Here is a 16,557-nt window from a genome sequence, read left to right as displayed (position 1 = left end):
GAAGCCTCAGAAAGTTAAACTCCCCTGTGCTCTCTGCCTTACCGTGGTCAGACCACTTTGCAGGTTATTTTAATTTTTGATAAGTCATTACCCTTTGTCCTATCACTACAGGCCCTGGTAAAAAATCCTCTCTCCATCTTTCTTATAAGCCCCCTTTAAGTATTGAAAGGCTGCAATAGAGTCTCCCTGGAGCCTTCTCTTCTCCAGGCTGAACAAACCCTACCCTCTTTACCCATAGGAGAGGTGCTCCATCCCTCTAACCTTTTTCACGGCCCTTCTCTGGACCTGCTCTAACAAGTCCATGTCTGTCTTGCACTGGGGCCCCCGAGCTGAACACAGTACTCCAGGCAGGGACTCACGAGAGCAGAGTAGAGGGGGGGGAAAGTCACCTCCATTGACCTCCTGGCCAAGCTGCTTCTTACGCATCCCTCTCAAAATCACTTTTCATTGCTTGTTTTCTCTTTTATCTCCTTTAGCTGTAAAGGCCCTGTAAATGGCAAGGTTAACTTGCAGCATCAGTCCTCAGTATTGCCAAACACAAATTTCAACGTGTTTATCCAAGTCGGACTCAAATCTAGAGATGGACAACTAGATTTCCAGTGTAGTTGTAGCTGAAGATGCAGTTGATATCATGGGAGGTGGGACTCACATGCTGTTTTCCAGTAGTGCAGAGGCAAAGCTAACTAGTTGTAATCATTTCCATAACATAGTTTGTGCTCTTTCTGTCTACAAGCTGAACATCAGTCAGAAGTCTTACCAGGTGGAACCTAAAAGTTCTCCTAGCATTTGATGTAAATTTTGGGGGGCAAACAGTAAAATTTCCTTCAGTGCTCCTCATTATGTGGCATCTCCGGAATTGCTCTAACTTACATAAGGAATCTTGTAGTTTCCATGAGAAAAAATCTGACATATTTTTTCTGGATGAATGTTCATAGCTCCTTTCCAGTGTCTTCTCAAGAATTTTTATGTTTACATCCATCTTGATTCTTGTAAATTTTTTTAAATTCTCCTCTTCTGTTGTCTTTTTCCAGTATTTGGCAGTGGACCTGAACACTCAATTTAAGGCTATTGAGAGTAAATTATTTCCAGCTACTTCTAATAAATGCTGCATTTTGCATGAAAGTCCACGCCTTCAAATTTATTCTTTAAACTGCAAATTTTTTGTTCAGTTTTTACTACTTAGAGTAGATTTTGTGGCATAAGCAGTTTTTGATCTTTGTGGTGTGGGAAGTTATGAAGATTGCTGTTCCTCCCAAATGAACCGGGTGTTTTGAAGAACTGTCAGAAGATGTAGGAATAAAAAAGGTCTGATCACTATAACTACTTCAGGAAAATAAATTACTTTCAAAGTTTCACTCACCAGCGTGTTGGCAGAGTCCAAAGAAACTAATTACCTTTGTTCGTCTTGTAGAACACAACGCATTCCTCTCAACAGCTTTTAAGAATACTTGAATTTTATCTGGTTTTGTTGCTTATGTATATACTGCTTACTTTCTATTCTGGAGTTTACAGTGACTTGATGTTTGAAGTCAAGTATATTCATAGGTGGTTGTTTGCTGATGGATTAACTACTCCTCACTACTTTGTGAGATCTACCAGTAGATCTCAAATTCAGGATAGACAGAACAAGAAACAACTGCTATGCAAAATCTCAAAACTAAGAACCAGAATAAGATAACCAATGTACTTCTGAAAATTGTCACTAGCTTTCCAGATATTTTGGACCTGAGAAAGCCTTGCTCTTCTAAGCTCTTCCTCTGTTCCCCTTGCTCATGATGATGATGATAAGGTACTCTGGCATAACAAGTACTTGATTCTTCTCCTCCTATATGGTTTTGGTAGGAGTTAATTCACACATTGAGAAGTGAGTGTAGTGGGCAGGATCCTTTAGTCAAGTAATGAGAGGCACCAAGGAGAGCATTAGTGGCTAATGCCACCCCTGAAGTAGACTAAAAGTCTGTCATGGTCTCAGTGGGGTGGTGTGTTGTCAAGGGTTTTGTCGTGGAGTTGTAAATCTGGCTCCTGGTGTTCCCTGCTCAACTTGCAACACCCTCCTACATGAGGACGGTGGTGGAGACGGTCTGTATCTGAGTCAGAATATACTGCTTGTTACTGCTTTTAGCATTTACCCCAATCTGGCAGAGGGCCTCTTATTGTCTTATTATCTAGTTAGCATATGGCCCCTTCTCCTCCCAGACCTCTTCAGTGGCATATGTACATAAAAAATGCTTTGGCATTTCAGACAAGGGAGTTGGAAGAGTCTTTATTTAAAATGAAATTGAGAATTCAGATTTAAATACTGTTTTTCTTCTGTTCAAGAACAAAATGGCATGTTTTCCAGCCTTGAACCACCAGATTTCCACATTTTTGTGCTCCCAGTTTGAAATACTCTGTGCATGTGTAACTATTTATTTATTTAATCTGAAACATTGAATTCAACTCTTAAATGGCATTGTATTTTGTCCTGCAGCTACTCTGAAGGGCACTCAGGATGAATTAAACAAGAAAGCACTTCAGACTTTGGAGAGGTGAGTAGGAATCTTGCAGACACTTGCATTGTGTATTTCTTTGGATGAATTCAGAATAATTGTTGGGTTTAATGGTTTTTTTTCTTCTTTGTAAAGCATCCTTGCCTGAAAGTTTAAAACCAGTTCAGTAGTTTTCAGCAACAGTCTGTCAAAACCATTTCTGTGATGGCTAAATGCAGTGATATTTGGTTGGATATCCAAGGTAAGAGTACCTGTTCTGCCACTAACCAGAAATAACCTTAGCACCAAATCAGCTGCAGGGAGCTCTACGGTGCCGGGAGATACAGCTTCCTCACATGATGGCAGCAGGTGGATGTGGAAAGCTGGTTTTGTCTCCATTCCTGTGTGAGGCAGGCTTCAACTGTTTCCCTCCTAGTGGGAAAGTACCTTCACCACCAGGGTGTAGGCTGCTGTGAGGTGACCTGGCATCAGTGCGCTTACTGGGGAGGGGGTGATTGCCATTCTAATGAGTGATTAGTGAGCTGTGGTATGAAAAGGGGGCTGTGGAACTAGCCATGCAAAGTGATTACCACTCAGCTGTTCCTCACCCCTGTATTTTGTGGGGAAGTCTGATGCAATAGCTCTGCCCTGAAAGTATCTGTGAATTAAATTCCTCTGTAGCTACAGTTACCTCAAGTGCTTGGGTTAAGAACTGTTTTGTTGTAGTAGAGGTGAGGTGTGAGCGTCCTGACCCTGTTAAGACTAAGTTACGCCAACCAAAATACACAAGGTGGTGTTTGGGCAGGTAATACTGTAAATATAGATGCCTGTAGGCATCTTTGGATGGCAATTAAATGGAAGCTTCTGTGATCTAAATCTTGGCCTGAATTATCTAGTTCTGGGTTTGGTATGGTAATAAACTGTATTAAATAGTTTGTATATTAAAAATAAATTGTAATAAACGCATTACAAAAGTGAAGAAAATTTGAGATCTCTGCTATCTCAAAGTACAGATGTAGTAGGTTGAACATGTTACTGGATCTTAGCTGGTTTTCTGATGCTGAGCAAGGAGTCCAGCATGTTTGTTTTGCAGTGGTTGCAAGAGTGTGTAGTAAGCTGAAACCACGGATGTATTTCTGGATATTTACCCTATGGGGATCTGAAAGATAAATTTTTAAAAAGCAATTTATGTGGTTACTTTTTAGATCAGGAGTATATTTTTAAGTTGCAGTAGTTCCTGGACTGCAATGTAATACTTCCACTACTGCCCAATCTTGATGTAATTACAGTGCTTTTAAACTGCATTTATTTTTATCCTTTGACCTTTCCCACTGGATGTAACTTTTTTTCATGGTATCTTAACTCTAGCTAGGAAGTACACAAGCTTCTAGCCAAACATTAAGTACTCAAACCCCAGCCAACAGGGATGTTGTGATTGTGAGCTGGTTACTAGTGTCTTCCTAAATGCCTGAGGTTTGGTTTCTTTCTTTTTGTTTCACTTCCTTGTTTTTCACCTGTTTTTAAAGTACATGTATGATCTCTCAATCCATGGTTTAGCCTGTAGCCATCTTTGTAAGTGGCCTTTTCAGCTGGAGATTGGATCAAATATTTTTTTAATACTTTTTCAGAATACTGAGCAGTAACGTAACTTTGTTTCTTTCCAAAAGTACCATTAACCTCTTCTCCCATACACCCGTGTGAACTTTCCTGTTATTTACTGTTGGAGAGGCTATTGAAGGTTTCACAGGAGCTGCTTGCCAAAGAGGTGGCTCACCCTGCTCCCAACAGCTTAGGGCAAAGCTAGGTTCCATCTTGTGGAGCCTTCTTGTTGTTGTTTGGGTTTTGGTTAGTTTTAGGCGTTTGTGGGTGTTTTGTGGTTGGTTTTTTTCTTTTTTTTGTGTGTGTGTGTGGGGGAGGTGTTCTGGTTTTGTTGTTGGGGTTGGTTTGGGGTTTTGTTTGGTTTTTTAAAGTGGGGAGACAAATTAATGACTTGTGCAATTAGTACAGACCTTGATGTCTTTGGCATTGCTTCAGAAGCCTTTAGTGCTGCTTTGACTTGCAAAGTTGCAGGACACATTCAGTTCAAATTGAATTAATTCATTCTAGAGACATTAGTTATAAAAAACAAGTCCAACAACTTCCTGCTCACAGGCTAAGATGGCATTTGAGAGGTGGCTGCCATTAAAATGGTGTGTGGTTTGTTTCCTGAAGTAATTCTTTTGATTGTTTGTTTATTATTAGCAAATGAATAGTTTTGGTAGGGTTTTTAACCACCAGCCTTGTGAGCCTGTTGTTTTTCCTTCATGAGGACATTAATTGTACTTGCTTCGGGCAGGGTGATGCAGGTGCAGATCCTGGAATGCAGCCCAAAAAGAGGTGTCAGGAATGTCGATCAGCTACGAGGGACTTTCCTCTTCCCCATCTCTTCCACGTGAAGTGACTTCCCTGTGCCACAGAGCTAGGAGTGAGCTCTGTGGGTCAGCAAGGCAATAATCCACTGGTCCCAGGGCTGGGCTGCCAGTGTGGCATGAGCCAGTGCCCCACATTGCTCCTAGTTAGGTCCTCAAAACACTTACCTGCATGTTGCTTTGGTTAATGGCTTCTCCACGGGCTAGCAAGCTCAGACTGCCGTTTCATGCTCAGTGTAGTCTGAGCGGGATGATTCTGCCCTGGTTGTCCATCCCTGTTTGCTGCACTGCACAAGCCTGTGTGAAGGGCCTCTGTGTCTGGTTCTGTAGACACTACAGCTGTCACTAGCCACAGGATCCCTGCAGTGCACACTGTTGCCTGCTGTGGGCTAGAAGGTAGTATCTAAGAGGTCCAGGCTTGAGAAGTAAGGGCCTTGGTTTTGGCCCAGGCTCAGCTCCTGTCATCAAATCCTCATTATCTTCCCTCTCCACATCAGGAGTCTACTGTCAGCCATTAGACTAGAAGCTGCAGGGCGGAGGATGTTTTGTGTGTTGGAGCACCAGCTCACATCATGGGCTCATGATCTTTAGACCTCTAGATGCTCATAGTCACAACAACTGCAGAAACTATTATTACTTTTTCAGTGCTAACCTAAAACTCTGCTATTGTTTGAGAAGTGGCAATATAGGAACAAGCTGAACGACTATCTCCCTCACCTAAATTACTTAAAATAATGCTTTAATGGGTTTGCCATGCGTTAAGAGCTACTTCCTGCATATCAGTTATCCAAGTTCTAAAACATTAAATGGTATTTAGTGAAGGAGCATGTAAGTTGGATAACATCCTGGCAGTTGTGTTTCACATACTTGTTCCTGTAAGCCTGGCTTAGCCAGGCCAGGATTGATTTGCTTTTTGTCTAGTTTCGGTGTGCTCCCATTACTGAATTGGTTTTCAGTAGGAGAGGACTGGGTTTTGTTCTGTGCTTGTGTGTGACTCATGGTGAAGTACAAGCTAACAGTCACTTTTTTTTCTTTTTTTTTTTTTATGTGATCGTCCTTAAAGAGCGCGTGACTTGGCCCCAGAAGATCACCAAATCATCCTCTACCTATCACTGCAGCTGGCTCTTGTCAGACAGGTATGTGCAGTAATTGGCAACTACTGAGCCGTGAGAGGGTGGGAGAAGGACAGTCCAATTGAACAAGACCCAGACTTGCTAAGGATCCCTTCCTTCCTGCATTGTAATCTATAGCAAGCAATCAGAATATGTTTGTGTAAGGCTTTTTTCCATTATTATTAAATAATTATTCTGTAGTGCATGGAATGACCTTCACTAGGGCATGCATTCAGCTCTAAATCCTGAGCAGTGCTGTTCCCACTTGGAGCAACTTTGTCCGTGTGGGGCGAGTGGGGTGTGTTTCCTGGATATCATGCTGCACCGTGCTGCAGGCCACTCCAAAAGCTCTCTCATTATTGCCCAGTTCTGTATCACACCAGATCGCATGCTGTCTGCGCTGGGGATTGGTTTATTCCATACTTGGGTACGTTCAGCGTTAGGCTTTGACGGGTGCTGGAGTTCTGCAGCGAGTGGGATTAGTTGGCATTTGAATGCTGCTGCAGGTGTTAACTCATAAAAATTAAGCTGATCAGAAAATACGCTGCACTGCCTTTCAGAAAAAACATTTGGGTCATGTTTTATTTTTCTGTCCCTTCTGTTTATAATTGGGATGTGTTTTATTTCTCTGTCCCTTCTGTTTAAAAGCCAAAGTCTTTATTGTAGCAGCCCCTATTTTTTAAATGCTTCTCTAACTCGATTTGAAATTTCATCATCATAGTTTCCTCCTTTGGCAGGCTTCCTGCTTGCAGCAGTTTTCTCTCCTTAGTCTACACTACAGAGTCAAACAGTTGGATCTTTCTTACTTTCCTGAGCTAATTAGGGGAGCTGTGTGTTCATTAGGTTAAATTAATTGTTCCAAGAGAGCACACTCTTGATAATGCCACTTTTGTAACCCTTTCATAATGAGAGCAGTGTGTTGTAAGGGAGCCTGCAATAAGAAAGAGTAATTAAAATGGCTTATTTAACTTTCTCATCTGCCTACTGGCTGCTTTATGATGCAGTTTGCTCAGGGTCTTTCATTAAAAAATATCCAGCTACCCTCCTTTCTCTTACAGCTTTTGCCTCTTAGGGGGGTTGTCTGATCTGCTGCCTCTTCTGCTTCTTTCCACGAGTAAAAGCATTACAGCTTTTCAGCTGCTATCCTTAAAAATCAAGATTTTTGTTGTAATTGGTTCTTTGCTGTTTTCACTATTATTGGTCTGCTGTATTTTAACTCATTACCCTTTCTTTTTCTCTAGTTGTAGCCTGCCTTTACAGTGTTGTTTCGTATATCTCATTTCATCATTTCCCTTCCCTCCTGTTCTTTCCATTCAGTCTCTTGTCCTCATGTTCACTCTCTCTTTTGTCTACCTCACCTGTGTATTTTCATCCTTGATGTTCTGCCAGTTGCCCCTGCTACCATAGGTGTGTGATCTAAGTGTGTTATGCAGTGTCAGCCTGACTCCTGCGATGCTGCTTCTGCTCTTCTCCATCTAGTGAGATATTAATCTTTTAACGTATGCTTGGAGAGAGGGGAGATACCTGAGACATCTTTATTTTTAGACTGCTATAAAATGTCCTACTCTTCTTTTGCCAGTTTACTTACTGATAAACATTTGGTAATGCATTTTTAATATCCTTAATTATTTAAAGTATCTAAGATACTCTCCTTCTAATTAACTGAAAGATAAATGATACCTTTTTTTTGGTAGATTGCATTAACTATTGAACATCACAGTTAGGCTTTCATCAGGTGATGCTACAATACCAACAAATCAGGCCATTCCTGCACAGTAGGTTATAATATAATACCTGAATGTTATTCTCAATAAATAGGTCTTTTTGTTTCCATAGGCAAGGGCAATAAATTAGGTAACCTTACCCAACGCTGAAAAATCTAGGTATCAGCTTGCATAGAGCATTTTCATTGAACAAAGCAAGAGAGGCAGCTGACCAGTAGAGTGCCAAGCAAAGTTGGGGCAATTCATCTTTCTTGGAAGACTCTGTAAAATACTTCCAATAGCACTTGTCTCTGTGAGCACTGGGCAAGGGAAAGGGGAAACGGAAAAGTGTAAGCTTCCTTCTGACATGCGATGAGGATGTGACAAGAAGAGGGGTAGTTATAAAGGGTTTTCACAGAGCTGGCAGTTGAAAACCACTGGCAACCAAAATGAAAGATGATTACGTGCTTTGTGCTTGTGTTTCTGTGTGCGCAGCTCTGTGTTTTGAAGACTGCTGGGGTTGCTGGGAGGACTCCAGTGACTCTTGGAGGGTCTAGGTCAGCCCTGCAGTGTTTTCGGGTAGGTTTTTCAGCAAAATACAAAGGATAATATCCTCTTTTATAAGGAGGGTCTCAATCTGGTTTTTCCCCAAAGCTGAAGTGCCACAAGGCCAAGGTCAGTGTTTGCTGTGGTGGTGATCTCCACCTGCAGCGCCTGGCTGGCAGCTGGCCGAGCCAAGCCGATCCACAGAGGAGACCTGTAACTCCCCACTCCCTGCGGCTGGTTCGGCTGCTTCTCTTGTTTCTGTGGCAACAGCATTTGGATCAGCAAAAACAAGGTAGAATGAATATTTTAAAGCTCACTGATTTTAATGCCTTGCCTTTTTTTTTAGCAGGCCAGTTTCTATGGAAATGACTCTAGAGAGTCAGCACTCTTTTTAATTTTAAGTGCAGGTTCCCTTCTCGTTTTGGGTGGTGGTGTTGTTTTTGACCTTGAATGCCATGTAAATCAGTATCAGAAACATAAAAACAACATATGGGGGTTTCATACCATTTTAATACTTGATTTGATTTGACCTTTCTTTGCATGAAAACAGGAAGGGAAAGACAGCCAGGGGCCAGCAGCTGAGAATTAGAGGTCTCAGTTACCAGTTTCATCTGTGGGCTGCCAACAAACCTGAAGTTTCAAGTGGCAATATCCAAAAAACACCTATCACCTTCCAGAATGTCTGGACGTAAAAATAAGATAGATGTTGGTTAAGACACCAGAGAACGTATTTCAGCTGTTTTCTCCACAGTGTTTACTCTGGTTTCAAGAAGGAGAGACTGCTGTCTTGTCTTTGCCCCAGCAGGGGAGCTTGGTTTTAGTAGGTATTGAGAGGCACGTCTTTCAGCGAGATAAATGCTGAATGTGGGTAGTTCTGGTCTCTGTTTCTCCCAGAGCGGCTAGTGCCGCCTCTGCTGAACAGCAACATGCTGCTTTTCTGTCTAGGTCCTGGCCTAGATTTTTCTGGTGATCAAAACCAGTTTGTAGCAAGAATTAAGTAGTAACTCACAGATACGCCTGCTCCTGCTTTCCTCAAGTTCTGGTGGTCTGTAGCAACTCTGTTTTTGGTTGCCTGTCCATAAAGCGTTCTCCTTTCTATAATCCCTGTGCTATAGGAAGAGATGGAGAGGGTAGTTTTAATGATTAATTAGCTAACTCACAACTGATGTGAAATTACAAGGCCAGAAAATCCTCTTAGAAGATCCTGTTTCATTTACCAATCTAAATATGCAAGTGCATTCTACTGTTGGGAACTATTTTTAATGTTCATACTGGTTTCCTTTTTATACCTACAGTTATAACATCCCAGCATTGTTTTTAAGGAAACGTATAGCATTATTGAAATCAGTCGTGCTATATATGAGGCAGCCTAAACAATCCATAATGTGGCATTATTTTGGTAGTGCTGTAAGATGCTATTTCTGGCTTGCTGCAGTATCTTCACTTCGTAATCAGTGGGATCTGAATATACCTGTATGCCATGCAGAACGCATGTGGTATATTTTTTAACAGAAAGATGAATCGGAGAAGGGTAGCATCTTCTAATTGCGGGTCCCACTTGGACTTGCAGTCCAGCTGAAATAGGATTATTTAAAAGTGCAGCACTTGTAGGGAATTTAAACTGGCAGCCTACCTCTGATACACCCTTGAAGTTTCAGGGTGCCACCTGGGCTGCCAGCTTCCATCTTTCTCAAATTACATAGTTACTTAAATAAATAAGTTGTGGCATCTGTCAGTAGGTTGATCTCTGCTTTTCAAAAGAAGTTTGTGTTGACTGCTGCCAAATATCTTGCTTTTATTGTTCTAGAAATGTAGTTTGTATTTCATTGCATCTGGTCTATTGCAGGTGGTTGTTTTGTGTAATGATTCCCATAAAGGAATAGAGTCTATTCATATTATCAAAGCTGGGGTTTTTTTCTCATCTGTGTTTTGTCCATCTTTCTAATTATGCAGCAGTACTGTGCAGGGTACTAATGGTGTTACAGCACTGAAGAACCTTTTTGGGCTCAAGGTAAACAATCAGGTGTTAGGGAAGCACGATTAACTTTCAGAAACAGCCATTGCCTGTGACTCTGATGGTACTAGAAGGAAGCACTGAAATGAGATGTAACTATTGCAAACCCTATGCTACAGAACAGGGGAGAATTATTTTAGATTATGTCTGTTTCAACAGTATGTCACTACGTGTTCAGCAGGCACAGGTTTGCAGGAGTGACCACGACTGGCTTTTGTGCTGCTCTGTTTTGTGTATGTTACAACACTCCAAGAGCTTCTTTGATACCTGGCCTCTGGTAGGGGTATGAACTTGCAGTTGTGTGATCGTTTGGCATGTGCACGCATAAAGCAAAGTCTCAGTGACTTAGTTTGCACGTTAATATGCAAGTAAGGTCAAGTATCCTTACAGTTTCAAATCCCTCGGTAAAGACGCTAGTTGCAAGTATTATTCTTTGTCTGATTCATAGTAGCAAATTAGGATCACCTTCCCAAATCTTTGAGTAGAGTCATAGAATAGTTGAGTTCGGAGGGGACCTCTGGAGATCACCCAGTTCAATCCCTGTTCAAAGCAGGGTCAGCTGGAACAGGTTGCTCAAAGCCTCCTCCAGCTGTTTTGTTTGCAAGTTTTCTTTTTCTTCTAATGAACTTATTTCCCCCAAAATCTAGAATTTATTTATGACTACTTGTGCAGGTCTGAGACAGAGAAATAGAAAAAATAAGCAAGAAGAGTCTGGATAGCAGCTTCATTGTAGCAAGTCAGATTTATATACCTCCTGAAGAACTTCATGGATGGGCAGATCTGGGCCCATCACAGTCTTGTGCATGGTCTGATTCCAAGTTGTCTTGTCATCACTGGTGTTTTTACATTGTGAGAAAATCTGTCCTAGTAAGCTGCTGAGGGAGCACCGGTGATTTAAGCCAATGTGTTTACCTTTGCAGTAGGCTATAATAACACACGTGGTTAAAGTAGCTCCACTGACAAGCAGTAATTCATTAAAGCTGAGCACTCAGTCATATATCCCAATCTGAACCTAAGCCAGGACATTCAGCGGTTTTGAAACTGTGGGCCAGATGCCAGTTTGGGGTTATGTCTGTGGAGCAGTCACACTGATCTCCAGACTTGCATGGAATCACCAGTAATAGAGTAGTTAAGTACTTTGGCTTGCAGATTCACAGCAAGAGTAAAATGTCACTTGGACATTAGGATGAAGTCGTTCCATGAGCAAAATATGTACCACGCTTCCAGAAGTATACCTGAGATCTAGATAATCAGCAATCTGTGTTTTAACTGCAGGCAGTGTAACTGTTGCTTTCCTTAGTTATGTGCTACCTGAGTGATCTGTGGAGGCGGTGGGAATTTGACACTAGTGGTATGCCAAGGCAGGGGAATGTCTGCAGAGCTTTGCTAGGTGGGAAGTTCTCACAATAGCAAAGGAGGAACTACATTCTCCAGCCCTTAAGGGAAGGACAAGGCAAGTATCCATGAGGAAGGGAAATGTATACTTTTTTTTTTTTTATCTGCAGGCTTCCAGGGCCAAACGCAGATCTGGAATAATTTAACCAATTAAGTAAAAATCAAGTAGTAATTTCAGACATTAGAGAATCTTAAAGAAAATCCTCCATATAAAACTTAGCAGTAGCCAAAGGAAAGAAAACATACTAAGAAGTTCCCTTTTGAACAGATAGCCTAAAATAGGGTATGGGATTACAAAGAGCATGTGATATACTCACATTCATTATAGATGTTAAGTTTTCTGCCAAGTGAGCTTGATTCTCATGACATTCTGCTGCTGTGAGTGTCAGGTCTGCTCTTTATATCACTGCTTGCAAAGTTATTTCTTTTTCTGACAGCGTTTTGAATCTTGACTCTCTTACCCTTGAACATTCAAACTTAATTTATGTGTTCTTGATCCACATCGTGAAAGGTCCTGCACAGCCATCACAAGAGACAAAATGCAGCAGAGATGTGTAATGCTCTCCCCTCAGTGAAGAGCTAGCCACCCATCCTAGACAATGGAGCTGAGAATTGGGCCTATATAATGGATCTGTTTACAGCATAGAAGCACCATGCCAAAGTAAGAGGGGGTTGATTGGATCAACTGCTGCTCCTGCTTATAAGCAGTGATTTAGTAATGCTGCAGACTCCTTTCTCTAGAATGTGTGGTTTGATTTTTTTTTTTTTTTTTCCCAAGCAATGCAGTCTGTTAATTTTGGCAGACTGTTCAGATAGTAGAAGCCTTCCTCATAGATGCCTAAGTAGAACTTCTGGATTTCTAATGACAGTATTTGTTCTTACCTTTGGCATATAACATAGAACTGAAGGAGAAATGTATTCTCTTTTTATTTCTATCCCATATCCTTCCAGATTTCTGATGCTATAGAACATCTTCAAGAAGCACTGCAGCTGTGCAAAGATGATATGAATTCACTTCATCTGCTGGCCCTCCTCTTTTCAGCTCAGAAGCACTATCAGCATGCACTGGATGTTATCAACATGGCTGTTGTTGAATACCCAGAAAGCTTTAGGTAAGACTTACTGCATGATGCAATACATCTAGTCAGGGATGATCTGCTCACTAGCTCTGTTGTTCTCAGTTATGCACAAGGAGCCTGTTAAATCAGGTGTGCTTCTGGTGTGTCACTCTCCTTCTGGGTGTACTGTGAAGCTAAAACATGAGGCTTGGGGTATTCTTTTGATTTTCTATCTTCATGGTCTTTCCGTTTTTAAAACTAGTTCTTATGCTTGTTTGCTTTTCCAGTATTGTGCTGATGGTGTTTTCTCCCATATATCGCCCTGTACTTTCTTCGTATGTCACTTTACACGTGCAGAAATGAGTGTGAGACATCTGTGATGATGTCTGTCTGTATCACAAATAATTTTGTATTTGCTGAACTTCCTGGTTAAACACAAACAAATTCTTCATGTATTGACCATTCTTTTGATGCTCACGTATGACACAATTTGCTGCAATAGCATAGCTGCGGAAGAAGATCAGATGAAAATCACGAGCTGTAATAATGCATAGCTGAAAGGATGGTTTGGCTGCCTAAAGAGCAGGTTTGAATCAGCAGACTTTTTGGAGCCAGAGGTTTCCACTGTTCTGTGTTTGACTTGCATACGTTCATCCATCTGAGGGATATAAATTGAATTCATTGCAATTTACTCTAATGACCTTTCAAACCAATGAATTTGTCTGTTCTGTGCAAAAATTAAAGCTACTGTAATACTTTCTAGTGATGGCATACTAGCTGGGTTTCTCAGCCAAACTACAGAAAAACCTGTTGCATTGCTGGAAGACCAACTTGCATTCAGAATTGCCTGTATTTAATTGATGTTTCAAACCCTTGCAGCATTGTCTTTAGGCAGCCTGCTTTCTCATTGCAGAGGGGGAGTGGCCTCCACAGGTGTAGTCCAGCAGCTGAGTGGGATGTTGTCTAAACCAGAGCAAAGGAAGGTCACAAGTGAGATAGAGGTTATCCAAAAGTGAGCTTGAATACTTTAGGATCTTTTAGAACTATGGTGCTGTATCAGCATATAATGCTTTTCGTTGTAAGCTGAATGTTACCATTTAAAATAGCTCTGCTCTATGTATTTTTGAGGTTAGTTAAATTGTGCATGTGAGGAGCTAAGACTGTCAGAGCGCATCTTTGAGAACGAAGTGAAAACTGGTAATGGAAGAGCTCTTAAAATGATGACAGCATCTCTTCAAAGTGTGAACATGGGTATGACTGAAACAGGAAATACTCCAGTGGCTGCTAAATTGTGTTTTGCAAGTAATAAGCATAGTAAAAACCCCTCATGTCATACAGTCAAAAGGTCACATCATACAGTCAAAGGTCAGACGTTCCTTGAGAACTGCAAACACTCAAAGACAGATAAGATGGAGGTGGAAGAGGAAGAAGAAATTGGTTGTTTATGTGAGGGATGCAGTATTTTCCATGTCAGATTGACCAGCTGGTCCTGGATTTTTCCTCCAGCACCTACTGATAATTTATGTTTCAGGAAAAGACAAAGAAAACATGGTGCACAAAATATCTTGGAGGGCTGCTGGCTGGGTTCCTTTGTGCGGCCTGGTAGTTTGATTTCTCCAAAGCAGGAAAGAATATTATCTCCCATGCTTCTAGCATAGGAGCTTCTAGTGCCAATTTTCATGTGTGGAAAGGCATTGCAAGGCATAGCAGAATAAGTCATCTGTGATAGAAGCGATTAATATTGGTAGTGAAAGCCACAGGTTCATGCTTACTCCTAGACACAGACTTGCTAGGGCATGTGCCCCTGGAAGAACACGTCTTTGCTCCCTGCACGCACTGTGGTATGTAACACAGTTGGCGGTGAGACTCATGCAAAGGTACACACAGATTCAGGAGTAGGGGCTGGCTTCTTGCCTCTGCTGCTATGCCTCGCCTGTGTGGGTCTTTCTCTAAACCAGTCGGCAAATAACTCATGAGTGAGGGAATGGAGAAAGAGTATCAGAGTTGCAAGACAGAAAAAAAATATTCTTTAAAAAAGCATTTCTGAAGAAAAAGGAAGAACAGGAATCCAATGAGGGGGGAAAGGAAGAAGAGTAACAGAATACATCTATAGTTTGTACCAATTCTGAAACTGTTCCAGAATTTCTAGAGGACCAAAGTAAAGGTTATACTAGGAGGGCTTTACGGCTTTGTAAAATCTCTTTTAAGAGAGAAAGACCTGATGACGTCATATATGTCAAGTTGCTATTGCCTTACAAAAAAAGTGTAGTAAATTTTACTACTGCATGGAATGACAACAGGATACTTCATGTGCCTATGTAGGCAAGTTCAACTGCACGATTTTAAAGCTGTATTTAAAAGCGGTTGATTATTTTTCCCATTTCACATTGATATGAACCAGGCGACTGTGTAATGTGTGCCTGGGGGCTCCCTTCCTAATGACAACCCTTTTTGGAAGTGTAGTTTGATGGCACGTATCAAGAAAAGATGATGAAAGCTGCGTTAAGGGACCTTAGGGCTCTGTAGATGGCAAAAGCCATAAGCATTACCTGGATGTATATCCTAAACAAAAGAATAATACATTAAAAATCAAGGTCTTAGCTGGCCCAAACTACAGACATTCCATACTGTTTGGTTGGTCTCTGACTGTATGTAAGATGAGCTTGTTCCTGTTTTTTTATTTCCCCGTTAAATTCTTTCATTATGTATTTTAAGGAAGTAATTGTTCAGGTTGTCATGTACTTGTTAGTGGCTGAGGCAACTGAAAAAAAATATACAGTATATTCATGGCATGAGCCCCATAATACTGACCCAAATGTGTCTAGAATGACAGAGGAAGACTGGGTAGAGGAAGAATGAGAGCTACCTGGTTTAGACATATTATTGCAAGATGGAGTGAACCAGAAGAAGTACTCTGTTTGTCATGACTATAAAAGATAGAAATAATAGCAACCTTTACATGGGAGGTACCACCTGAAAAATCACTGGCTCCTGTGGAGGCAGACTGCCCAGGGTAAAACTTGGGTTTACATCCTGTCAATGTTGGTATGCTTTTAAAAGAAGTTAATGAGTGCAGTATCAATAGTTGGTTTTAGTATATATTTCAAAGCACCATCTCCAGCACATTTAGGAGAGAGGACTCCTGATAGCATCATGTATGTCCCCACCAGGTCAGTGATGCTGATCATAAGCCTTTCTTAAGATGGATTCCTTCAGTTTTTTTCCAACTCAAAGGCCAGCCTTTTGGGCAGCGTTCTGCCTGGGACTGGCTGTGATTACCTCCCCAGGTTTGTCTCAAGGATAGATCTTTTACCTGGAAGAAATCATATTAGTGAGCACCCTTCTTGCCCTCCAGGTGATCTTCTTAAAATAATGCAATTTTTTATTTAGAAAGGAAGAATATCCCTTTTCAAAGTCTACTTTCACACCTCACAATGTTCCATGCAGAAGTCCCATAGGTCTGGCAGCCTGCAGAACCCACCACAGAGCCTGTGTAAGGAGGTAACGTGGTCCTTTACCTTCAGCTGGTAGTATTTCCTCCTTCCTGTTTCACTTGTGTAAAATTGACTTTGTCCTCCCGACTCATCCACTCTTCCAGAGACTGTTTTGCACTCTGGTCATCTTTTAGCTCTAATTGGTTAGCTCCCATCATTGGAGAAAAATGAGGTCTGTACCTAGCCTGAGGTTGAAAATAGGTTATCAATTTTATGGATACTTTATTGCTTTATAATTGCTCCCAGACTGCTTATCAAAACCTGTTCTGTTGTTTGTCGGCTTGTTTTTGTCTCCTGGATGGCTCCCTGTTAAGTTAGAACAATACATTCTTCTGGCATAACCAACCACAACTTCTAAT

The 16,557-nt window shown here is 41.3% G+C and overlaps 1 protein-coding gene across 5 annotated transcripts in view; it reads left to right on the top strand.

Annotated features, from left to right (window-relative positions):
- TTC7A (tetratricopeptide repeat domain 7A) overlaps nucleotides 1-16,557 on the top strand; it is a 172,098-nt gene that overhangs the window by 66,857 nt on the left and 88,684 nt on the right. For all 5 annotated transcript variants that reach the window (XM_037405029.1, XM_037405028.1, XM_037405026.1 and 2 more), the window contains 3 exons: nucleotides 2,471-2,528; nucleotides 5,940-6,012; nucleotides 12,598-12,758. In XM_037405029.1, the coding sequence (XP_037260926.1) occupies nucleotides 2,471-2,528; nucleotides 5,940-6,012; nucleotides 12,598-12,758 (292 nt within the window). The remainder of the gene's footprint in view (nucleotides 1-2,470; nucleotides 2,529-5,939; nucleotides 6,013-12,597; nucleotides 12,759-16,557) is intronic.

This window comes from Falco rusticolus, chromosome 12 (genome assembly GCF_015220075.1).
Source record: "Falco rusticolus isolate bFalRus1 chromosome 12, bFalRus1.pri, whole genome shotgun sequence".
In the NCBI taxonomy this organism is placed as follows: domain Eukaryota; kingdom Metazoa; phylum Chordata; class Aves; order Falconiformes; family Falconidae; genus Falco; species Falco rusticolus.
The sequence above is the reverse complement of the archived record's forward strand: the minus strand, read 5'-3'. Positions and strand labels throughout refer to the sequence as shown.